The sequence below is a fragment of the Propithecus coquereli genome, unplaced genomic scaffold (genome assembly GCF_000956105.1).
Source record: "Propithecus coquereli isolate 6110/MARCELLA unplaced genomic scaffold, Pcoq_1.0 Scaffold473, whole genome shotgun sequence".
NCBI classification, from domain to species: Eukaryota; Metazoa; Chordata; class Mammalia; order Primates; family Indriidae; genus Propithecus; species Propithecus coquereli.
Window position 1 is genome coordinate 2,319,879 of NW_012150541.1, and position 26,436 is coordinate 2,346,314.

Consider the following 26,436-nt stretch of genomic DNA (forward strand, 5'->3'; position numbering starts at 1 on the left):
CTCCGTTCTGCTTCATCCCTTCCAAGGCTTTCCCTCCCCTTCGCGCAGTGGTTCGACCCATCTAGCTCAGTCGCCCAGCGCCTCGATGTCGGTGCGCGTGCGCCAGCGCCCAGGTGGGAGCTGCTTGGGTCCCGTGACCCCTGGGCTGAGGTGCGGGACGCCCCGGGGCCCCGCACGGGGAGGGGGCTGTGCACCCTGTTGGCATTGGTCCTGCAGCCTCTGCAGCTTCTTTGCTGGGACTGCGAGATACCGCCCCCCGCCTGGGCGCCTGCCGTGTGCCAGGCGCCGTGCTGGGCACGGTCCCATCTCCGCCCCTCACCAGCCCCGCGAGGTAGGTGCCGCTGCCCGGGTACCAGTGAAAACACTGTCGCCCGCGGGCGTGCAGGGATCTGCCTGCGGTCCCTAGCGATATGTGACAAGATAGGATCGGACCCGGAGACCACTGGTCTGGCCTTGACCGGAAGGTCAGCGGACACGTGCAGATAACCCCACGCCAGCATCAGACCCGACCCCGCGGTGTGTTCCCAAAACAGCTGGGGGCACAGGCTGGTCAGTGATGGAAGGAATCCGATCCGAATCCTTGCCCTAGTTAACCCTCTGACCCAAAATTTGTTTGGGTTTTTTGTTTTTGTTTTGGAGCCAGGTCTTGTGCTGTCGCCCGGGCCAGAGTGCAGTGGCAGATCGGACCTCACCGCAACCTAGAACTGCTGGGCCCAAGCGATCCTCCCGCCTCAGTCTCCCGAGTCACTGGGATTGCAGGTGTGAGCCACCACTGCACCTGGCCTAAAAGCTTTTTAAAGCTGGTTTCGCAACCTTAAATGCTTCAGGGCCATTGGGGTTATCCAAATTAAAGACCTGATCCTATTTTGACAGAATAGAGTGGACAGGCCTGTGACAAAGTAGAGTATGTACATGCCTCAGCTGCCACTAGTTGTGACCAAATGGAAATACTGGCCCAGTGTTGTCAGATCTTTCCATTTCAGGAGGAGCTGGAGTTCTGGATTTTTACAAGAAACATCTTGATTTTTAAAATCTGTGCCAAATAAAATGCATCTGCCAGTCAGGTTTTATTCCACAGGCTACCAATTTTTAGCCTGCTGTAAAGACTTTAATTTGGAAGGAAAATCGTTGATTAGAGAAGACACCAGTTTTCTGGGAATGAGATCTATGGTTCTACATTTTTTTCCTCTGTGCAGTGAAGGGAGTGGATTGGATATGTTTGATTATAAAAATGGAATGAGCTGCCCCTAGTCGTGAGGTGGCCATCACTGAAGAGGTTTAAACAGCAGTGTGGTAACATCTTATGAATCAGTAATCCTTCATCAGTAGATGTAGAGTCAGGGCACTGTAAAGGGCCCATTAGCCCAGAGCCCCCATGATTGTGTTCCATGAGTTCCATCTTTCCTGAAAGTCTCTTGTCTACCAGGCCATGTCATGTACATTAATATGCTTACTGAAAGGGTAGAAATTTACTAGGTGCTCACCACAGGAAGAGAAAGAATTCTCAGACCATGTTTAGGATAAAATGAAGTACAAAGTTTATTTTCCTGGGAAAGAAAGGAGGAAAGGAAGAGAAAAGGAGGGAATGGCCAAAGAGGAAGGAAAGGAAGTGCTAGGCAGCGAGGCCAAGGGCTTGGTGTTTTTAAAGGGTAAAAATGGCTTTTTTTCCCCCCTCCACTTTAGCAGCCTGATAACAGAAGCAGCAGCAAAGCTGCTGTAGGTGTTCTTTTTTTTTTTTTTTTTCTTCTCTCCACGAGGCTGGGTTATCTGAGTCCTTGAAATCTGATTTTTTGGCAGGTACTGAGGCAGAGAGCTGGAGCAGGGAGTTTGCACCCTACTGTCTGCTTAGGGCTCTTGAAGGCTGAGAAAGAACATGGGGGTCTGTATCCCAGAGCCTAGATCCATGGCACAGACATGGTGGGGGCTGAGTGGAGCTCTGGATTGCCTGCTTCCAACAGCATCATGCTCGGCTCTTTCATCCCCACACTAGTTGCTTGCTTTGTGTGCCACAAAAGGATCCATGCCTTAGCAGAAAATCCATTTTACCTACCACTCAGTGACATACAAGATTCCTGGAGCCCTCAAATTGGAAAGTGTATTAGTTAGAATTCAATCAGAGAAACAGAACCAGTAAGAGATATATGTTAGGAAATTTATTGTGAGGAACTGGCTTGAGCAACTGTGGGTGCTGGCAAGGCAAGTCTGAATCTATAGTGTAAGCCAATAAGGAGGGTAGGCCCACAGGAAGGGCAGGCTGGGGTTCAGCAGAGGCTGAAGCTTTGTCCACAGATAGAATCGCCTCTTCCTCAGGGAAGCCTCAGTTCTGCTCTTATTAAGGATTTTGAACTGATTGAATCAGGGCCACCCAGATTACCTAGGATAATCTCCCTTAAAGCTAGTCGATGGCAGACTTTATTGTATCTCCAAAATACCTTCCCAGCAACATCTAGATTAGTGTTTATAAAAACTGGGGACTATAGCCTAGTCAAGGTGACACAAAAGTGACCATTGCAGAAGGGTAGGCTTCTAAATTCTGTGTGAGACACATTTTGAATAACTTCAGGAAATGATAGGAACCATATTTCCCATTTCCCCAAATCCCCAATCTCTCTAGCTAACACCTTGACAGCAGCAATAATTAGAACTTAATTTCATAATTATTATTTATTCACCCAGGTTTTATTGCTTAGATACAAAGCAGTTCATTTTGGGCCAGATTTTCCTAAAATGTTCCATAGATACTGTAATATTCCAGAAATATATTCAGGAGTAACTTATAAGTAATGAAGTTAACACATTTCTGCTTCAAACAATGTATTCTGTTGACTCTTATCAACCACTGCAAAAAAGAAGAAACCAAGATCAGAGCAGAACTAAATGAAATTGATAACAAAAAAATTATAGGGAAGATTAATAAAACAAAAAATTGGTTATTTGAAAAGATAAACAACATTGACAGGCCTCTCACTAGATTAACCAGAATCAGAAAAGAAAGGACTCTAATAAGCTTAATCAGTAATGAAAAAGGAGAAATTACAACTGATAACACAGAAATACAAAGTATCATCTATGAGTACTCTAAAAACCTCTACACATGTAAACTTGAAAACGTGGAGGAAATGGACAAATTCTTAGAAGCAGACAGACTCCCTAGGCTCAGTAAGGAAGAAACAGAATTCCTGAACAGACCAATATCAAGTACCAAAATGGAAGCAGCAATTAAAAACCTTCCTAAAAAAAAAAAGTCCTAGACCAGATGGTTTCACATCCAAATTTTACCAGACCTACAAAGAAGAACTGGTGCCTATTCTGCAGAAATTATTCCACATCAAGAAGGAAGGAATCTTCCCCAACAAGTTTCATGAAGCCAACATCACCCTGATACCTCAAGCAGCACCATACTGAATGGGGAAAAATTGAAAGCATTCCTGCTTAGAACTAGCACCAGAAAGGACTCAACAAAAATAAATAAATAAAACTACAGGCCAATATCTCTTACGAATATAGATGCAAAAGTTCTCAATAAAATCCTGGCAAACTGAATTCAGGTGCTTATCAAAAAAATAATCCATCACAACCAAGTGGCTTCATCCCAGAGATGTAGGGATGGTTCAACATACGGAAATCTATAAATGTAATTCATCATATAAATGGAAGTAAAAACAAAGACCATGTGATCCTCTCAATAGATGCAAAAAAAGCATTCAACAAAATTCAGTACCCTTTTATCATAAGAACACTTAACAAAATAGGCATAAATGGGACTTACCTTAAAATTATAAAAATCACATATGACAAACCCTTAGCCAGTATCATACTGAATGGGGAAAAATTGAAAGCATTCCCACTTAGAACTAGAACCAGAGAAGGTTGTCTTATATCACCACTTCTGTTCAACGTAGTGCTGTAAGTCCTAGCCAGAGCAATCAGATAAAAGAAGGAAAACAAGGGCATGCAAATGGGGGAAGAAGAGGTCAAACTACCACTCTTTGCTGACAATATGATTTTATATCTAGAAAACCCCAAAGATTCTGCCATGAGACTACTGGAATTGATAAATTCAGCAAAGTCTAAGGTTACAAAATCAACATACACAAATCAGTAGCATTCATATATGCCAACAACAAACAGAGAACCAAATCAAAGACCCAATACCTTTCCACAATAGCAACAAAGAAAATAAAATACCTAGGGATAAATTTAAGGAGGTGAAAGACCTCTACAGGGAGAACTACAAAACACTGAGGAAGGAAATAGCAGAGGACGTAAACAGATGGAAAACCATACCATGCTCATGGATTGGCAGAATCAACACACTGCTGATGGGACTGCAAACTAGTACAATCTCTATGGAAATTAATATGGAGATACCTCAAAGAACTCAAAGTAGAACTACCATTTGATCCAGCAATTCTACTAGTGGATATCTGCCCAAAAGATAAAAAGACATTCTATAAAAAAGACATCTACACTCGGAGGTTCATAGCAGCACAATTCACAATTGCAAAGATGCAGAAACAACCCAAGTGCCCATCAATATATGAGTGGATTAATAAAATGTGGTATATGTATACCATGGAGTACTGCACAGCCACAAAAAATGGTGAACTTGTATTATCCTGGATGGAGCTGTAGCTCATTCTTCTAAGTGAAGTATCACAGGAATGGAAAAACAAGTGCCACATGTACTCACCATTAAATTGATACTGTAATAATTGATGAACACTTATGTGTACATATGGAAGTAACATTCATAGGGCACTGGGCAGGTGGGAGAGGAGAGAAGGGAATGGATGAATTCACACCAAAGGGGTACAGTGCATGATGTCTGGGGGTTGAGCACACTTGTAGCTCCAACTTGGGTGGTGCAAAGACAATATATGTAACCAAAGCGTTTATACACCTGTAATATTCTGAAATTTGAAAAAAGGACATTAAAATAAAAAACCACTGCATAATATTTATTAAGTAACTAACTGGTGGGTCTAATGCCATTTATGGGGTAATCTGCATCTCAAGCAGATTTATTCTGAAGTTCCTCAAGAGGATTTATTTTGAGGCCTTTGGGATGGTTATAATGTGCTTTTCCCCCTTTGAAATAAGAGGTTTATAATGTTCATTGTAAAAAAAATTTGTAGAATACTGAAAGAGGTAAAGAAGAAGATAATAATCCTAAGCTACCACTCAAATAATTACTATTAATATTTTGATACATATCCTTTTGTGTCTATATAATCTATAAAATCATACTACTTATGTAATTCTGAATCCTGTTTTTTTCTTAAGATTATTTCGTGATTGATCCATGTAATTAAGTTATTTGTGAATATTTTAATGATTTCATATGACTGTACCATGATTTATTTAACCATTCTCTCATTGTTGAATGTTTACATTATTTCCAATCATTTGTAATTCTAAAGAATACCAGAGTGAACATCTTTATGTTAAATCTTTGTACACATTTATGAATGTTGCCTTAGTATTTATTCTTAGAAGTGAAATTATAGGAAGAAAGTATGAAGCGTATAAGGCTTTTGATACATGTTGACAAGTTGTTTTCCAGGTTTTTAGATTATCTGGTGATACTTGACAACATTTAGAAAACATTATTTGAGAAATGGCATAGTCAATATAATTATTTCCTAAAGTCTTATGAGCTACTTAGTATATTTATCTTGAAATGGAAATAATTATTTGTCTCTTTAAAATATAAGATACCCGTTTCTCTATTTGCTGTTGACACAACCCAGAATTTGCACCTGTTCTTTTTTCTAAGCCACAAATGTGTAGGACACTTCACTTTCACTAATGGCTTTCATCTGCCTCTCCAAGCGATATCAACTGCTAACATGCTCTCCCTTGGCCTTATCAGTGACAAGGGTCTTCAGAAAGAACAAGCCCATTAGTGCTAAGTCATGGTGTAGGAGGGATAGGTCTCTTCAGCAAGCAATTAATTACCTTCTTCTTGTGCTCCCTCCCCATCCAACATTGCTTAGGAAGTGTCTTTGAGATCTAATTAAGATCTGTTTCCTTGCTCTGTCACAGCACCCTATAAGGACTACCAGGCAACAATGAAGGTTCTTTTACTGAAAGATGCTAAGGAAGATGATGGTGGCCAGGATCCATATATCAGGGTAAGTGGCCTGTGACTCCCTTGTCCCATAAAACACATAGCATCCTTACTAATGGAGTCAAGGGGGCTGGAGCTGGAGCTGGCAGGGGAGGGTTCTGTGAAAACTCAGAGGAACTGACACAGAATAAATTGTGATATCATGACCCTTATTTTCAGTACAGCCCTGGCCAATCCAGAACTATATTCTTTCATTTTCAGGAATTAGGATTACATGGACTTGAAGCCACTTTGATTCCTGTTTTATCATTTGAGTTTTTGTCTCTTCCCAGTTTCTCTGAGAAGGTAAGGCCTGTCTGTCTGAGCACCAGGTTAGTGTTTGGATTCTGTAGAATGCTTGCCCGCCCAAGCCAGAAAGACTATTTTACTACCCTATTATTTTTTTTTTGTTAACCAAACTTTAAAACAAAGACAGCACAACCTTACCTGGCTCCAGGAGACTGCTGCTGCTGCTATTCTTTGGCTGAGCTTCTACCAGCTCGTCCAGAAAGCCACCCAGATCTGGAGATCAGAGCCCAGAAGAGCAGGTCATGGTGAGAGCACCAAACCTGCATTGCTCTCAGCAGTCCTAGAACCCTTTCATTCATCCTCTCATTTAATTTACCCCACCCCCAATCTCTGCAAAGCAGGCCAGACAGGTGTGCTTTTCCCATGTTGGAGATTGGGGCCCCAGGTTAGGCAACGCAGTCAAGGCCTCCAGCAGGTGAGAGACAGGGCTGGTACTCAAACTCAGAGCTTCTGCCCACGACTTCAGTTATGCTTCCAGTGTAAGAGTGACAGATATTGCAGGAGACAAGCCCAGTAAAGCCTTCCAAATGTTTCATATTAAAGATTCAGTGTCCACAGCTTCAGTGAAGGCAGATGCATACAACAGCTCCATGCCTGGCTCAGAATAAATGTTCAGTAGGTGACATCACCATTATTATCTTTGAAAATCCAGACTTCAGCATGGATATCACCTCCTGAATAGTCCAGTGTTATTAAAGATGCAGGTCAAGTCTACCCTCCTGCCTGCACCCCACCCAATCCCAGGTTGAGCCAGGCTTCCCCTCTTGGCTGTAGTGACACTTACTACCCTGTGTCTATCTCTTCCCTAGACTATGAGCTTCCTGAGGGAAATGCTATGAATAATGAATTCACCTGTGTAGCCTAAAAGGCCTAGAATAAATAGTTCTAGCACTCAATAAGTGATGGGTAGATGGATGGAAAGAATTAGTTTGCCTGTGACTTTGGTGAAGCATTTGGGGTCATAGCTCCTTGGGAGATGTTGAACTTGGCCATCATATAAAATATCTTTATTGCTTTTTGGTGTGCAGCTGTCTCATCCTGAAGGTTACGGAGGACTCATTTTTACCAGCCCCAGAGCAGTGGAAGCAATGGAGTTGTGTTTGGAGAAAGACAATAAAACAGAAGGTGAGGGTAGGTCTGCTGTGAATTCCACTACACTTGTGTTTACTCTTATTTTTCCTGCTGGGACACTAGATTCTAGAAACAGCTACGTTTCTAACAGGACTGGGTGCTTAGTGATGTCAGCTCACAGATACTTTTTTGGGAAACAGGTGACGGAGCTGCCTCCTAAACTCCCAGACAGATGTCACTGGGGGAGAGTCTTAAATGTTCACCTGCTGGGCATTCATATCTCCCCTTAGAATATATCAGGCACCTCTTCCTCTGAAAATAGGATACATACCAGTTTCCTCAAAGGGTTGGTGAGGAAATACAACAATCTATGAAAATGATCAGTGCCATGGCTGGCGCTTAGGGATGTAGTCATCTCTTTGACCCTTCAGCCCACCTCCTTCCTTCTCCATCAAAACAGTATGAAAATGGCACTGCCCGTTGACAGGACCCCGGGTTTCAGACTGAACCACCTTCTTAATCAACACGATTGAACAGCTTACTAGCTAACATTTATGGAGTGCCTGTATACATCAGACTCTGTGTTAAATACTTCACCTTTATTACCTCATTTAACCCTGGATGAAAATCCAGAGGCACACGTACTATGATCTCTTGTTACCGTTGATAAAGCGGAGGCTGGGAAGAGTAAGCACCTGTCGAAGGCCACAGAACCAGTCAGTGCGGAGCCAGGCTTCAAACCCAGGCCAGCTGCCTACACAGTTACACTCACACGCAGGGGCAGCAGGGAGAGGGGTTGCCAGAGAGCTGTGGGGAGAGTTAGTCCTGGGCTCATGCAGCCACTCTGACCTGGGCAAGTTCCTTAACCTCTCTGAGCCTCAGTTTCCTTGTCTTTAAAGTGGAGGTAATAACACCTGTGATTATTACTTCTGTTAGCTAAGTGGAACTTACTGAGTGCTGCCCACCGTGTGCCAGACACCGTCCCGAATGCGTCATCCTGTGGGGTAGGTACGGTTAGTATTTCCGCTTGGCGGATGAGGGCCTGAAGAAGAGGGTATTGAACTCTCCAAGACCACACAGTCTGCAAGTCGCAGGTTTGTGATTCAAGCATCTGGGACGTTGCCTGGACCAGAGTAGGCACCGAGTAAGGGACGGTGGCGAGTGGTTATTCTCTTTCTTCACATTTAACGAGGCTTCATCACAGCCTAAATCTATCACCTTCTTGGTGATGTCATACACACATTCACCGCCTGTTGAAGAGAAAGTCTGATATTTTTCTTGGAAAAGGGTTTATTCACAGGCTATGGATAATTTTTTAATAAATAATGTATTTGTGGGGTAAGAAAGAAAGCAAAACTCAATCTTTGGTAACTGTTTAAAGGGAGTTTCCCTATGACAGTAAAAGGTAGAGTAATACTATTGAATTTAAGGGAAAGTTATGTTCATAATCAGATTTTAGGAAAGAAGAATTAATGTTTCTTTGTCTTTTGAAAATGTATTGAATGCCCAGTGGCCTCGTGATATATTTATACAATCCATTTTCTCTTTAATTTTTCTGTAATTCGTATTTAAAGATTTTTTTTGGTCATAAAGTGGTAGTATTCTGCATTAAATTGTGTTTGTTAATGAACCTGAAATTTATTATTTCTACTTTGACCTAATGGATAAATGAGCCCCCTCAACTGAGATTACAGTTTGTTGACTGCTTTCAGATTTACGTCCCAAATAAAACCAATTGTGTTTCTTTATTAGACACATTTTTTAATGATCAGTGACTTTTCTTTAAAAGTCTAGATTTTTAAATTTTAATGTCATGATGCAAATTAATTCTTCAAGTTATGTTTGTTTTTTAGTATACGTTAAAAATGCTGCTAGTACATATTAAAAATTTTCCATAGTACCAGCTGTGGAAATGAGTTAATATTTCAAGCAAGGCATACTGAAACATTTACCAAAGAGATTTTTAAAAATTTGCCTGCAAAATATGAACAATATGAAAATGGAATTTTAGTTTGAGGTGTTATTCTTTACATTTGGTTATTAATAATTTGCTTTGCTTTCTTAGGATGAACAAGCAACCTTGGGCAACAATCGAAATGGCCACTTTGGTATTTACAACTCTCATATATTTTCATGTTTTACAGTCTGGGAAAAGTCTCTGAAAGAAAAATGGAATGCTAAGTCAGTGTATGTTGTTGGGAACGCTACTGCTTCTCTAGGTAAGGAATCAAGGTAAAAATGAAACATCAAAAAATGGTGTAGCCCCATTTGCTTTTTTTAAACACTTTAATTCTGTATAAAAATATATTTTGCCTATTAAATTTGCAAAAATTAATTAGTTAAATATATAATTGATAAGAGTGCAATGAAACAAGTATATTCAAACATTGCCAAATGGCATTAAAAATTGGTTTACATCTTTTGAGAAATGTTTGGTCAGTGTATATTCAAGAACTTTCTTAAAATGTTTGTACTCTTTGGCCCACTAATCCCATTGTTAATATTGTTTTTTTTTTTTTTTTTTTTTGAGACAGAGTCTCACTGTGTTGCCTGGGCTAGAGTGCCATGGCATCATCCTAGCTCACAGCAACCTCAAACTCCTGGGCTCAAGCAAGCCTCCTGCCTCAGCCTCCCGAGTAGCTGGGACTACAGGCATGCGCCACCATGCCCGGCTAATTTTTTCTATATATTTTTAGTTGTCCGATTAATTTCTTTCTAATTTTAGTAGAGACAGGGTCTCGCTCTTGCTCAGGCTGGTTTCGAACTCCTTAGCTCAAACAATCCGCCCGCCTCGGCCTCCCAGAGAGCTAGGATTACAGGTGTGAGCCACCGCGCCCGGCCCCATTGTTAATATTCTTAATGCCACTGGATTATACACTTAAATGATTAAAATGGTAAAGTTTTATGTTACATATTTTACTATCACTTTTAAAAAACCTAAATCTCCATATGGTGCTATTATAGTTTTTATAGCTTCTTAATATTTTCTACATTTTTCCAAATAGTCTTGAATTTATATATTCTTTTTAAGCATAAAATGTGAATAATGAATCATTAAAAATTAACATTAAACATTATAAATACTTAAAACAATGCCTAGCAATTGTGAATAAAGTAACCTGTAACTTTGTTTCAAAATGGTTCAACTTGTCCAAATGAATTTCAAAATATTGAGAGAGGGTGTAATATGAGAGAAGATAGTTCAAAAATTAAAAGCACATTTTGCAGCGAACACAACGAGATTGGGGACCGGTTGGGAGTTGCGAGGCTGATGAAGGGATGATGCCTGGCTCTTCTGCAGAGCATGACTTTTTCCACAAGCTCAGCAGATCAGCCAGGGAGAGGGAGTCAGCGGCTTGTTTGCCAAGGGAACCACCTCCACTCCTGCACATCTCCCCCCAAAAGTAAGAATTTGCTTGTACTTTCCTTTACCATTTTTTTTCTGAATGAGAAAAGGAAAGAATATAGGCAATTTCTGACTAACATACCAAAAATTCAACTATCAACTATATAGTATATTTGTAAATTTTCCTAGCTTTCAAATACGAGCTGATAAAAGATCATTTTGAGCTATCACACACCCTGCAGTTTGATTTCAGCAGCATCACTCTGCAATTTGCTGTCACTGTTCTGTCAAATGAGAAGAAAACTAGAAAAAAGACCATGGTGATACAATTGTGGGAATCTATGTCTTGAAACTCAGAGGAGTAGCTGGGAGTGGAGCGTCATCAAGGCAGCACAAGCAGCAGAGCTCTGGTCTCAGCTGGGCACTCGCTGGACTCAGGCTGGTCCCTGTTTATTCAGTTGTGAAGGAAAAGGACATGTTCTAAATGCTGGGAACATCTTATCAAAGGAGAGATGAAATTAGGCATTTCACAACTTTTAAAAATCTCTTTGAGAGGAAACCACATTCTTCCTTAACATGAACGTGAGTCACCCAACTCTGAACATTCTATTAGTTCACTTTTTCAGACACAATGTGCAAAGGAGTTCTCTTTAGTGGGTACGGGGAGGAGGCATTGCTCGCACTTGAACTCCCTGAGGTTTCTATTCATCTAGAGTCTCAGCAGGGGCTGGAGAGTTAGAGGAAGTTGAGCACCAGCAGGTGGAAGGAGACCAGGCTCAGTGTACTAGTCATCTTTTGCTGTGTAAGAAATTACCCCAAAACTTAGTGACTAGAAAGAAGCATTTATTATCTCACTGTTTATATAGGCCAGAAATCTGGGCATGGCTTAGTTGGGTTCTTCCGGCTCAGGGCTGTTACCAGGCTACAGTCGAGCTGGTGGCCAGGGCTGCACACATCCTGAGACTCGGGCAGGGTCTACTTCCAAAATCACTCACATGGCTGTCAGCAGGCCCCAGAAGATCTGTTTCTCAGCTCACTCGCATGGCCGCTGGACAGGGCCACCTGAGTCTGGCAGTTAGCTTCCCCTCTCAGGAGGTTATCCAAGAGAGAGCAAAAGAGAGCACCCGTGACAGAAGCCACAGTCTTTTTATAACCTAATCTCAGAAATGACATCCCATCACTTCTGCCATCTTCTTTTCATTTGAATCTCGTCAGTTAGTCCAGCCCACATGTGAGTGGGGCACGGCACAGGGGCGTGGCTCCCAGGGTCACTGGGTGCTGCCTTGGATCACCCGGGAGCCCGCTGGCTGAGAGCCTGCCTGGCTTCTCAGAGCCTGTGGACCAGGTCAGGAGAAGCAAAGAGAAGAAAAGGTAGGCATTTTCCTCAAAATAGTAATGAACAGGATCCAGTGAACATCAAGAAGTCTCACTGTGGAAATCTAGTCGGAGAAGACGTCTGTGTTTCTTCATAAATGTTGCACCTTGACTTACACCTTTGCAGATATTATTGATGACTAATAGATGGAGAAGAGTACATGCTGTAGTATTTGTACAATACGTCCTCAGTCTTTACTTAGGGAAGGCCCTTAAGATGGGCTCACTCAGGCTGGAGTGTTGGTTGACATGCTTGTACTGACTTGGAGCGGAGTCTCTCTGGCCGCAAGCAGGAGCTGAGACCTTAGACCAACATGTATTCCCCAGGACCACACATTTCTTGAGAGCCTTTTGTGGGTTTCGGGGTGGACCAGATAGCCCCAGGCAGTCAGAGTTGGCCACAGTTCATCCACTCACACCTCAGCTGCCTCCTCTCAAGTGCAGCGTAATTGTCTTCTCATGGGGTTGTAGCGTAAGGATCAAATGAACAAGGGCCTATTTTGTGATCAGCAGAGCTATATATGAAGTTAGTTCTTGGGTATGGTTCCTGTTGTCTCATCACTTAGGAAAAATGCATATGAATGCATTTTAATGTGAATATTAATAACCTGCCTCACTGCAAGTTCTTATGTCTCAGTTCAGTTCCTGCAGGTTTTTCAGGGTTCTTTGGTGCATTTCAGCCTTCTGAACTCAAAAACAGAGTAGGGGAAGCCCAGCCTGGTTGGCACTGCAGCATAAGCGAGAGTTAAGTTCCTGAACAAAGTTTACAACTGCATGGGACATCTTTCTCTTTCACTCAGCACATTTTTGATGATATGTAAATTAAAAGCCGGTGATATTTTTATTAAAGCTTTCGTTTGTTACTAGCCAGCCTCTTGTGTGAGTCCTAAATGGAACTCCTACAACCCCTCTTTCCTCACAGAAGGTCCACATTCCTGTGAGCAGGTAGCAGTGCTAACTGAGCCGGCCCCCGGGCCCTTCCTTCATTAACACCCTCTGCAGAGTGGCCAGGTGTTCACTGTTTGGAGAAGTACAGGGGAGCCTGGGTCTGTCTGCTTCTTCCTCAGCTCATGAATAGGCGTCTCACGAAAGGGGCTGGTGTAGCCCTTCGCTGTAAATGGTGTGCATTTGTAATGCTGTGGGTCCCTGCTGGCAGATTGTTATGAAACCTTTCCTCCCCTCCCTTGCATTTTAGTCTAGGCACATCGACCCATGACATCTTGCTGGATGTGGTCTGGCCTTGTCTCCCTAACAGAATGAGGGCTCTCTACTGCAGACTCCTGCAAAAAGTAGTAGATCCCACGTGCTCACCATCTCCTGACTGTTAAGAAAACAGCCTTTACTGAGCTCCTAGATGGCAAGCAATTTGCTCTCGTTGTCTCACATGGCCCTCAAACCAGTCCCACATGGTTAGTGTTTTCCCCTCTTATAGATGAGCTACGCAGAGCTCAGAGAAGCTAGCTAAGGCCTCACCCAAAGCCACACGTGGGGGCGGGGACAGGACCCGGTGCCTTCTCTCTGAATGGACACCTGTGAGCTTCCTGCGCCGGCTTTCAGGAGGGACTTTCTCTGTGTGCTTTGTAAAGTGTGTGCCTGTGTATCTGCACATTAAAAAACCACACTGGAACAAAAGGACTTCAATAACTGTGTAAAGAAATACATTTCTTTGTTGTTTTCCAGTGAGTAAAATTGGCCTGGATACAGAAGGAGAAAAGTGCGGAAATGCAGAAAAGCTTGCCGAATATATTTGTTCCAGTAAGTAGAAAAAGACCACCCTAAATGAAGCCCATTTATTTTTTGTTTATTGATCTCACAACCACTACCCAGGGAAAAGAATATTTCCGCAGTGCATTCTTGGTGGTGAGATTGATTGGTGAGCAGCATATAACACACTCTGGGACCATAACGCGTGCGCTTGTTTGAGGCTTAGCCCACCTCCTTCTACCCGCTATACCAAAGAAATTGAGGTAACTTGAATGCAACACAAAACAAAACGTTTGTAGATAAAACCAGAGGAGAGCCGACCTGAAGCGATTCTACAGAGGGCAGAGGCAGGAAGTGCTGCTGGTCACTCTCCCCTCCTGCATGTTGTCTTTTCCACTCTTCTTAGGAGCTGCTTCCTTCTCTGAATTCCTTCCCCAGAAACTTGCTCCCTGGTAAAGAGCTGACTCACCTGATAAGCTCATCATTGGGCTACACATGGACCCAGCCTTAAAACGGCTCTGGTTCTAGGGATGTTTGTATTTAAACAGGGACTACGTCTTCATGGAATTTTAGGCTTTGGAAGAATATTTGGGCAAAGATTTTTAGAGCAGAGATTTTGGAGAGAGAGGGCTGGGAAAGCTGACTGGGCACATGAAGGGCAGTCAGTCCCACGTAGTCTAGGGTGCATCTCCCATCTTCTCTCTTCCCCACGTGTTCAGTCCAACTGCAGGCACAGGCTCTTGCACTCTTGTCATTTGACCCCTCCCTGCTATAGGTGTAATGTCATACATGAGAGAATGAAGCAGCAACATCTTGCATTATATTAATATTACTGAAGAGGAAATCAAGGCCTCTTGACGAGGAGCTGGCCAACTTCATCTGTTAAGGTCTAGGTATTTTAGGCTTTGCAGGCAAATGGTCTGTCAAAACTCCTAAGCTCTGCAGTGGTAGCAGGAGAGCAGCCGTAGACCATGCAAACGGTGGGCTTGGCTCTGGCCCAGAGCTGTAACGCACGGATCCCTTTCTAGAACTGCCTGGGTGTCTGCTGAGCTGGGAGGCAGAGACCGGATGGACTGCTGACCACTGAGGTTTTCCTCTAAGGTGGTCCCGGGAGAGGGGCATATTCCTTGCCCCCCGGGGTAGCGATATCAGGGCGGGTAGGGAGAGAGAATACATTAAATGAGTCTTTTTATGGCTTCTGAAACAGTGATGGGTGGTTTTGTTTTTAGGCAAAACAAAATATGTGTGTTAAAAAATATTCCTTCTCAGGGTGGTCTTGGCCATTCTTGATCTGTAAACTTGTGCACTAAAGTCTTACGAGGTCTTCCCGCCGTAGCCATTGCTGTTGGCTGAAGGTTCTCTCGCTTGTATTTTTCTGGGAGCCCGTCCTGGGGAATGTCCTCTGCATCTCCACTGCACTGCGGCCTGGGGGTCCCTGCAGCTCAGGCCACAGCAGAGCAGTCTGCAGGACAGGGGTGGCAGGCAGTCACATGCACTGTTGGACTCAGTGTGTCCTTCCGAAGCTTCCCAATTCTCTTATTTTTTTCCCCCAATTTTCTTTTAAAAATAATTTCATTTTACCTTTCCTGGGTCACTACACGCTCTGTGTTAACGTTGAAAACTGGCGCTTACTGAGCACTCTGTGTGCCCCAGATCCTTAGGCACTTGGCCTGCATCATCTCATTTCACTGTCACCACCACCCTGTGAAGTCAGAGTCATCTCCACTGCAAGCTGTGCTGTCCAGTATGGGAGCCACTGGCCACATATGGCTATTCACATTTAAATTTAAGTTAATTAAAATTAAATTGAAAATTCAGTTTCCAGTTACAGTGGGCACATTTCACAGCCTGGTTGTCAGTTGTGGCTAATGGCAACACATTGGACAGCACAGAACATTCCCGTCATCGCCTAAAGTTCTTTCTGTGCTGTGAGAGAGGCTCTGGGGGAACAAGTGACAGATCACAAGCTATGGAGCAGCAGGTTGGAGTTCAGACTTGGCACTGCAAGGCTATCGCCTTCCCTTGGCCCTCACGGTCAGCGAACCTGGCCTCAAGGACCTGCTGGCCAAGCACCTCCTTCCACTCAGATTGGGGATCTCACAGGGGGTGGGGGGTATGTGTGCCTGACTCTGGTGGGCAGAGACTCGAGAGGCCTCCGGCTTTGAAGAGCTACTTGGACCTTTTCTGCTCACTCAGAGGAATAAGCTGTAGTCACAGAGTGGATTCGCCATTCCGAAACCCCAAGCCTGTGCTCTCCTGAGCTCAGTGGATGTGCATCCATTGGCTTAGACAGGCCTTTTGGGCACTTATGCATTCTTTGACACCTCTGTTGTCCCACCCCCATGTTCCCTCCATGTCGCAGGAGAATATGGTTCAGCAGACATTTGCCCAGGAACACCTGTGTGCCTGGCCCTTGCAGGGTATGGGGGCTGGAGAGGGCCCAGCTCCATTCCAGCCTGCTGGGAGCTCCCAGCTTAGCTGGGGCTGGGGGTGGGGGACACAGACATCAGTGACCATCATGAGGCAGGGTGGATTAAGTGACAAGAAGAGGTATAAACAGCTTGTGTATAGTAGGCCAACTAATAGGATCTGTTTCAACCCGCAGAACGCTTCTGACACCAAATGTGTGGGCTTTTCCTCACACCGGCGCTCCAGATCCCAGCTGGGTATCCTACAGCTTAATTGAATTCTGACACTACCCAGACTTAGCACAGACCCACGGTTTAAGGGCCCAGGCTTACAAGACTGCCCCCCACTTCAGATGCACGTATTGCGTGCCCAGGGTACCCACATTCTATCCAACTTGGCTATAAATTGGGGGTTCCCACGGCCCCACCTCAGGATCAATCATTTGCCAGAATGGCTCACACAACTCAGGGAAGCACTTTACTTACGTTACTGGTTTACCATAAAGGATATAAGGGTGCAGATGAACAGGGAGATGAAGACGTACCTGGGGCGAGATCCACAAGGGTCCCGAGCACAGGAGCCTCTGTCGCTGTGGAGTTGGGTGTGCCGCCCTCCTGGCATACGGAAGCATTCACAAACCCCGAAGCTCTCCAAATTCATAGCGTAGGCTCCGTTATGTAGGCACAGCTGATTGAATCCTTGACCACTGGTGATTAACTCAATCTTCAGCCCCTCCCTTTCCCCAGAGGTCAGGGAGTGGGGCTGAAAGTTGCAACCCTCTAATCACACGGTCGGTTCCTCTGTCCGCCAGCCCCATCCTGCAGCTATCTAGGGCCACCACGAGTCCCCTCGTTAGCATAAACTGCTGTATGGTTAAAGGAGTTCATTGCGAATAACCAAACACGCTCCTCTTACCCCTATCACTCAGGAAATCCCAAGGGTGTTAGAAGCTGCGTCAGGAACAGGGATGAAGACCAAACACTTACTCCCTACTGTGTCACAGTGTCACAGGTGGGCGGTGAGGGGTGTCCCAAAGAAGGTAAAGGTCTTCAGGAAAGTTTATATAAAAGGATCACACCCGTGGCATCCTAACCACAGAGGGGCTGTGTTTAAGAGGACTCTCTAGGAAGGACAGGGCCTCCTCAGGCAGTAGCCGTGGCCAATCCCTCCCAGTCGGAGGGAGGCCCTGAGCAGAGAAGGTGGGAGGGGAGGCTGGAGGGGGTGTGCTGGGAGCAGCCGTCACCAGGAACCCTGCAGCCTTGCTAAGCTCCCGCGTGTCTAGACACAGGCTGGAGTGGTTGTCCTCAGGCCTGAGGCAGGACCACTTGGCTGCCCGCTCCCTCTCTGGCACCAGCCAGGCCACCACTAGCTTTGGTCAGGATTGGGCCCAAAAGAGAGTCACTAGTTTAGGACCCAGTTCTACTGTTCCTGGGACTTTGCGAGCGTGTCTCAGAAACTTATCCCTTAAGTAAAAAGATCATTTTTTAAAACTTACATCACACCTGAGAGAAGAACAGAGCAGGGCCTGGATGTTGTGCTTGGGCCTGCCTTGAAGGGGGCTTCCATCCCACAGCCCACCTCGCCCAGGGCTGGCCCTGGGGGCTCCGCGAGTATTGCGGAAATCCCAGTGAGAACCTCCCTTGTTGGATATTATAAGGAGGTAGAGGCCTGTTACGTGCTCAGGATACGCAGGCATTTTGTGCATGTTGTCTCTAATTGCCTAACGTGTTGTCATACTGAGCCGTGACTGGGGACGATCATTAGACCTGCTGTCACTGACGAAGAAACTGAGCTCAGAGAGGGCGTGACTTGTCCAAAGGAACAGAGCTAATAGGCGCTGGGCTGGGTCTCAAGCCCAGGACTGGCTGACTCCAAAGCTCTTCCTAGTTCCCTTTTTCTGTGTGCTCCTAGAAATTACTTAGTCCAAAATATGTTCAATTCTTTTCCATCAGGTGAAGAAGTCAGAGGAGTATTTTGAAGTGAAGAAAGTGGGTTCTAAGACTTTGATTTGTAGATTTGGACATATCCTTGTGTTGATGAGTCCGTGTGGTACTGTCTGGGGTTTAGCTGTGTCTTCGGTGACAACCGAGGTTGTGGGGAAGGCCCCTGAGGGCAGCCACTGCCCAACCAGCCTGAGCCCTGAGGAAAGGGGGCTGCTGGGACCCCTGACCTCACTCATCTCCAGGGGTGCACGAGCCTCCCACAGATGCCTTGGTCTACACTGCTGGGGGCCTGCCCAATCTCGACCCCATCTCTCTAACTGGGCTATACAGAAAGAGGGGTCACCACTGCTAAGTTTTCTCTAGAGTATCTTATAAGCCAGAACTGTGAGACATTTTCAAGCCAAAAACATATGGCTCAGGAGACTGTGATTTGGGGTAAAAAGTGTTCACTGTTTGCTGCTAGTAAAGACTGATGGCCCCTTTCTTCTGTGGCCGCCTGTGCTGCATGAGGTGAGGATGCATCTGAGGGCAGATGTGCTCAGCTTGGCACCTCAGGACAGTGTCCTTGGAGGCAGACTAAAGACCATTCAAGGACCATTTGAACAGCTAAACAGCCCCTTCAGCAAAAGCCTGATGGCCGCCTTGTCGCTTCCTGTGGAATGTTCCACACTGTGGATTACTGAAGGCTGTTTTCTTTAGCATCAGCCTAGACATGGCAGTGACCCACTTTTGTGTAGCCAGGTGCTGAAACACAGCTGCCAGGAAGCCGCGGGCAGTTGCTCCAGCTGTCCAGGGAGGGTGAGCACTGGAGGGGCTGCTCGTGGCACGGCCCAGCCCCCGGCGTCATTTCCCGGGTCAATGTGCGGGTTCACTCCAGGGGCTGCTGCTGCACGGTGCAGATGGTCCAGGACGACCCAGCTCCAGGCTTTTTGTTTCTGTTTCTGGGGAGTCATTGTTATAGCATTAAACGGTACCAAAGCCCTTCTTTTATAAATGTAGCAATAGATGTAAGTGGTAGATCTTGACATTCCTCATGGGATTAAGTGCCAAGATTTACAAAGAATGATTTTTGGTTTTGTGGGTGGGTGGACAATTAGCTCCTTAATAGAATAGGTGGCTTTCCCCTGTTTCCTGGACAGAAGTTGAGCTGTACCTGCAGTTGGTGCATTTGTTCTGGAAGGAGACAGAAGGGAACGTCTGAGTCATTGCTCATTAGAAGGCCCAGAGCCATCAGGCTGGTGTCTTTGCTTTGCAGGCACAAGGCAGAGGGATCAGTGTCACTTCTGAGCTATCACGCTGGTGTTTCAATTAACTAACTCAAGGCTTGGTTGGGTAGATAGTAACATATTCTGCCCTTATCTGGGAGAATACTGGTCTGCATTCTTTGCAAAGCCTTTGTTATTTCCTCTAATTTATTACTGTCATATCTGTGAGTCCTAAAAAAATCTTCCATTTGCAATTAGAACATCCAAATAAAAATCCATGTTGACTGCTAATAAGGACCTTCACCTTGGTTTTACCAAGACGTTCATTTTTCTCCCCCAGTAAACTTTGAAGCCTGATTTTCAAAGCTAAAAATCTGTTCCTAATGCTTGTAGTAAACAGGCCAATGCACAGTTATTGCTTATTTATTACTATTTAACACTGATTAACTTTCTGACAGGCACTATTGTAAGCGCTTAAAGCAGTTAACCCATTTATTCTGATAACTCATTGCTCAGACAGATTCTCCTTTCCCAGGACATCTCCTTTAATGGAAAAGTGATTACCAGTTAAATGGTAAAAGGTAGAAGACAATATAACTTTTAAAAAGACAGAGAGTCCAAGGCAGACAGGTTGTACTGTGGTTTATGTGAACCGTCCTCCTGGACTTGGAAAGTTCCTGCAGCCAGGCAGAGTGGCTGGGCCCTTCCTCCATCAGCCCCCTTATCCGAATTATCTGCAGTTAAGCACCCACTAACTGCAGGGCTGATTCTCACAGTCCTGAGAGGGGGACAGACGTGTGCATATCCTTCAGTAAAATGACATTGTATCTTAATTACCTGGAGTGACTATTTATGAGCCCCTCCTCAGCTGCATGATACTCTCCTAGGGAATTCCTGGCGTTTTTCCTGTGAAAGGATGGAGAGCAGAGCCTTTGATCTCCACAATTCACTGTTTGTGTCAGCTTTAACAGTTGCATTTTCCTATTTGGGTTGAAAATCAGTTAGCTTTAACCATTGCATTGACCTATTTGGGTTGAAGATAAATCCATAAGCATTGAGCTTACCCCCAAAAGGAGTGGATTATTTGTCTTTGATCTCTTGAAGAGGGTTAGCACTCAGAAACATCGTTGCAGTAGATCTCCCCTCAGCAGCAGAGGAGGATTCAGTCAGGACATTTTCAAGTTTTCCTCCTTTGTGCTGATGGGCACCGCCTTTCCCATGGTGTCTGCTGAGCCCACTGGGCATCTGTGGGCCCTGAGCCCGCACGGCCAGGTTCCCTGCTAGGCACAGGCAGTAGAGTGACACAGAAACGAGTGCCTGCCCTCAGGGAGCCACTTCAGCCCAGCCTTGTGAGCGCTGTGCCCACTCGCAGGCCTACGCGTCCTGCCCCTCTAGGAGTCAGAGGTCAGAATGAGCAGCTCGAGACTCCACTGGACCTTCAGAAGAGACGCCGCGAAGGGGCGAGTTGTGAACCTTCTGAAGATCCCTTACTTGCCTTTGGGGCTGGGCTTGCTGCAAGTTGGATGTCTGGTTTTCCTGCTGGGTTCCTGAAGTTGCCCTGGGAAGAGCTTTGGCCCCTGGCATCCTGCACTGTGTGTGTGCGCGCATGCACACACACACACACACACACACACACACACACACACACACACACACACACACACACACACACACGTGGGATGTCCAGGCTCAAGTGAAGACAGCATCTGAACATGGTTTTGGAAATGTCTCTAGGGCTGGCACCTGCAGTGCATGAAAACAGTCCTCACACTGGAGAAGGAATCAGCAGGCTCCATTATCTATATGTAACAATTTCCAGATTCATTGTATGTTATGTTGGTACTGGTATTTTCAGAGCAGTTTAAATAAAGATGACACGCGCCAGTATGTAGCTGTTTTACGTACTGGAAATAAAGGCGCCTGCAATTGTCCTGTTGTTTAGCTGCTGCCTGGTGCAGACGGTGCTGGATTGGGGGAGCCTGTTTTGCTCGCCGCTGATTGCAGTCACCAAAGATGTGCTCAGAGAGATCTCAAGGATGTAGACAAATACATAATGTTTGTGCATGACCAACACTCGTTAAAATTTCTTGCATCTAATGGACAGATGTGGGGGGAAATGTTTGGTTGTACTAAAATGCTTTGTTTTCACATTTGGGGAAGATTCTGGCATCTGACAACCCATCACTTTTGGATGGGGTGGTGTTGCAAATTGGTATTCAGATCACATTCTGTTGTCACTATTCTGCAAAGAGCCTAAGACTGAAAATGCCCTTAAGTCTTCCCAGAAAAGAGAGCTGGGTGGTGGGGGGTGGGGGAGGCAGGGCCCTTCTTAGCAGGTTTCTCTCTGTGGGGCCGAACATCAGCCCTTGGGGCACTTGGCCTAGTGGCTGCCGGCCTGGCTGGGAGAAGAGTGGGCAGGGAGCCACTCTGGCTGCCGGCTGCCTCCTGAGCGGGAGCCCTGGCTCGTCCAGGGCCTCCCCAGATGTAGGGAATGTCTTCCCCCAGTGCCAACGCCAGATCGTTACCTTTCTGACTTAGAGGTGCAAAGCCTGCGCTCCAAGTGGGCCGGGGCCAGCGGCCGGGGCCCCTGCAGGCTGAGAGGGAGCTGGAAGAGTGGACAGCAGTAGCCCCTGGATCCCGTGCATGTGAGTTTTCTGAGCTCCTCACCCACATCACCTCTTATGATCTTCATGTAATGACCCTTCAAGTTCAGCAGGGTAGCAGCTGGTCTTCCCATTTACAGAGGAGCTGAGCTGAGAAGCAGGGGTGGCCTGGGGCCCTGGGCTGCTTTCCCTCCTGGAGCTGCCCCCGCGCCATGCCACTGCACACAGGTACCACCCTGAGTTGTCACAAAGATTTACCAAGTCTGGTTGTTCATTCACAGGGGAGCCATCAGCATTGCCTCTTCTGTTTCCCTGTGGAACCCTCAAGAGAGAAGTCCTGCCGAAAATGCTCAAGGACAAAGGTGACTAGAATTTGTTGACTACATCACTGGCCTCTTTGGGCTCTGAGCTTTTGCGGTGAAGGAAGTGGGTAGCCGTGCAGAGCTCACACGAGCAGCCTGGGTTGGAGAGGCCAGGCCAAGGGGCCGCAGGGACGTTCCTCACGTCGAGCACGGCGTGCGGTCTGCACTTGCCTTGCTTGCATCTGCTCTTCTCAGCCTGTTTGGCTGCCTTCACCTGGAGGATGAGGGGACAGAAGGAGGTGTGGAGGTGGCCCTGGGGCAGATAACTGAGGTGACGAACCATAGACTTGGTTCCACATGTAGAAGGGAGTCTACGGATGGAGCTGACCTTACAATAGTGTGCGGCATCCTCCCGCTCCATCGGCTGCAGCTCCAGGACCATCAGCCTGTGCCTCTGCAGCACGCCACCATCGTTGACTCAGGTGTCTTAGGGGTCGCCTACACTCCTTTTCCCGTCACACAGTTGTTCTGGGAGCAAGGCTTATCAGCGATATAGAGTATCAACTTTAGGGTAAGAGTAGAAGAGATTTGAATTCTCCCTCTGCTGTGTATTAGCCGTGTGAACTAGTAAGCGACACCGTCAGTAGCCTCGTCTGTAAAACGTATGACCACAGGACCAAGCTCCCAGCTGCTCTGAGAGCGTGTAGCATGATGCCCTGCTCTCCAAGAGCAAGCACGTCATAGAACTGTGACTGTTACCTCCAACAGCAATCCCCATGAACAGTGTGACCCAGGGTGATCTCAGACCTTGTAACTCTCCCCTTTCCCCCATCAGATTAAAATCTATCTCTTCTACCCAGATTGTCATCTATCTTCTAAATGCTACCAGGAATAAAGGCAGAGGACATTAGTTAATAAGATCAGCAAAATCATTAGCCTTTCTGGCACAGGAAACCACCAGGAGAAAATAAGAGCAAGCTTGGTCCCAGGTATCCTTAAATCATATACAAATCAGCGGTTCGATACTTCAGTTTATTTCTTTAGGTTTTGGGGTATGAAATAGTGATAAATTTTTGTTTTATGCTGAAATTATCTGGATTTCTTCTGAGAGATTTTCTTTCCTATTCTATTCCATTTTCATAAGCCTGAAGTTTCACTACTCTTCAGTGTTTTTCACCTACTGCATGGCTGCCCTAGCAAATCTGCAATGACGTAAATGCGTGCTAGTCCCGTCCCTACCTCCCCTCTCGTCACCAGCCCTGAAAACCCCTGGGAATGTTTAGCATCACTGAATGGTGTGGGAAGGACCCTGGGAAGGTCCAGAGCCTGATCATTTCATCGACACTTGGGCACCCCGAGGCCCAGAGAGGGGACAGAGCTGGCAGCAGCTGGGCCTCCAGACTCCCGGCCTCTTAAGAGCTGCTCTTGGATCTTGCTTCCTGGCATTGTGAATCCTGTCTCTGTGGGATTCATGGAGTGACCAGGGACCGTCCCTGTGGACAAACCCGCACAAACATGGGAACAAAAGGCATTCATGGATACGAAAGAAGGCCATGGTTCCTGGTGCTTTGTCCTTCCTCAGCCATCTCAGCCGCCTCTGTCGTGGGAGCCGCTCTGCAGTGTTCAGCAGTTTGCGGGGGGCCGTCCAAGACCCTTGCTCTGAGTGTGGCCTCCCAGTTTCTGAGCAGCTGGTTCCAGAACAGTTGTGCTGCTCTGGGAGGTCTCCCCCAGCTGCACTCTGCGGTGGCGGGGGCCCCATTGCATTCCCAGTGCGGTAACATCTTTCCTGGTTTCGATTGTGCCCAGGGATTCCCATGGAAAGCATCACTGTCTATCAGACGATTCCGCACCCAGCAATCCAGGTGAACCTGAGCAGCTACTATTCCACGCAGGTACGTGGTGTTTCCAGGGAGCGCTCTGGCAGGGCGGGCAGGTGGTGGAGGGACAGGGCAAGGGCATGAGCTCCCAGGCATCGGTGCTACTCATGGTTCCACTGTCTCCAGCATGTGGCTGTGAGGACATGGCCCTTCTGAGGTGCCATTTCTGTCTCAGTGAAATGGGAATAGACCTATCTGGTAAGTTTTTATACAGATTAAAGGAGATCATTTATGCAAAGCTCTTTGTATGGCATCCAGGATACACACAAGCCTGAGGTAAATAGTGGCCTTGGTGTTACCATTGTCGTCCATCCCGTGGGGGCACCGGCGGGGCCGTAGGCAGGGGCTGGGCCCATAGTGGGAGGAGCCCACAGTGCCCACTGGAGGGTCTGGACTGGATCAGGGAGTCCGTGGGGGACCCTTGGAGGCCCCAGTCAGGAGAATGGACAGCTCTTGCTTGAGTTGCTGTTGTCTTCAACATTTACATTCAGTTAAGACACCTCACCTGCCTTTCCACTCCCAGGACAGGCCTCTGAACACCTTGCCTGAAACTGGGACAAAGCAAATGCAGAAAGGCCCCGCAGGATGCCCTGTCTGCTCCACGTCTGGGGGGACGGAGAGTTGACAGGAGCCGGCAGGCTGCTGCCTCACGCGATCAGTGCCCTTTGACCACAGGAGCTAGAGGCACCGTCCAGTCTGCCAGGCACCGGGCTGCATGGCGCCCATGTCCTCTGGCCAGGCAGACGCAGACCTGGGAGCCAGCGTGGCAACCAAGGAGCAGCGCCAGCCTTCTGGTCGCAGCCTGCTCCTTTCAGCGGTTCCTTGCCGAATTCTGCCTTGTTGGAGCAGAAAACACCAGCATCAACCAGGAACCGCTCCTGTCGTAAAGCCACCTGGGCTGCCTGTGGCTTGAGGAGTTGATGCCGACGAAGCTAGAGGAATGTTCTGTCTCCTCAGCATCATGGCAAGGGGCCGGTCTTGCTCTCTCTTCCCTGCAGGGGGTTCCAGCCAGCATCACATTTTTCAGTCCTTCTGGAGTTACGTACAGTCTCAAGCATATTCAAGAGTTATCTGGTGACAGCATGGATCAAATTAAGGTAAGGTAGTGAGTGGGTTTTTGTGTCACCTCATTTAATCCCATAGCAGCCCGGTGAAGGGTCCAGGTTCCCTTTCTGTGTTACGGATAAGGAGATGGAGGCCATTGTCCTGTGGGGCTGGGATTTGAACCCTGACACTCTGGCCCCAGAGCCCTTGTCTGCTTTCCTGAGGGATCCAGGCACCCCCTGCCACACCCTGCTCCCGTGGACCCCACCCAGAGCCCCTTGAAACCCAAAGCAGAACTGTCTGCAGCTGGAGTCTGAGGAAGGGCTGTGCAGATGCAGCCACGATGGCGGGCACCGATCTGGGGCCCGCATGTCCCTGCTCCTCACCTGAGCCCTAGGAATGGTGTGCTCTCACTCAGGGCGGCAGCGAGGCTGTGATAAGATCGTGGATACGGAGGTATTCTGCAGATTGTGAAGCCGGCCGAGTCAGGCGGCGCTGTCATTTATGTAAACACATCACGTGAGGACTGAGGCCCCACAGAAAGGCCAGCTGACAGCCCCGCACACATCCAGCGCCTGCCTCCCCAGCACTGCTGGTGGCTGAGGCTCTGTTCTCTCTTCCTCTTTACAGCTTGCAGCCATTGGCCCCACCACAGCTCGGGCGCTGGCCGCCCACGGCCTGCCTGTGAGCTGCACTGCGGAGAGCCCCACGCCAGGGGCCCTGGCTGCTGTCGTCAGAAAGGCCCTGCAGCCCCGAGGCTGCTGCTGAATCAGCCGCCCTGCAGCCGCCCCGCAGCCGCCCGGCAGCCTTGCCCCGGGCAGCTGGGCTCGGGCTGGGCTGGGCTCCTCCCTGTGGGGCCCCTCAGCTTGCTGCTGCCTCCTCGTGGGCCAGGCGTTGGACAAGGGCTCTTCGGAGCTGCCACCATCAAACTCCTGCCTCAAGCCTGAGTGGAACCAGCTGGGGACCAGGGGCCAGGGCCTGGCCTGGGGCTGGCATCAGGCCTGCATGCATGTGACTGCCCTCCACAGAAGCCAGTTTGGACCCTAACCCAGACACACGCCAGCCCAGGCCCTGCGAGAGCTTTCTGTGCCCAGCAGGAAGGAGATCAAATAAACCGCGCTGGCCACTTGTGTTCAT

At 47.0% G+C, this 26,436-nt stretch overlaps 1 protein-coding gene across 1 annotated transcript; it reads left to right on the forward strand.

Annotated features, from left to right (window-relative positions):
- Positions 1-88: 88 nt before the first annotated feature.
- UROS (uroporphyrinogen III synthase) lies at positions 89-26,404 on the forward strand. Its single transcript, XM_012655347.1, has 10 exons — positions 89-331; positions 6,049-6,137; positions 6,335-6,418; positions 7,450-7,546; positions 9,637-9,711; positions 13,893-13,967; positions 22,358-22,438; positions 24,185-24,270; positions 25,254-25,352; positions 25,930-26,404. Exons 2-10 carry the CDS (start codon positions 6,075-6,077, stop codon positions 26,065-26,067), a joined length of 798 nt encoding a protein of 265 aa, XP_012510801.1. The 5' UTR covers positions 89-331; positions 6,049-6,074; the 3' UTR covers positions 26,068-26,404.
- Positions 26,405-26,436: the final 32 nt, after the last annotated feature.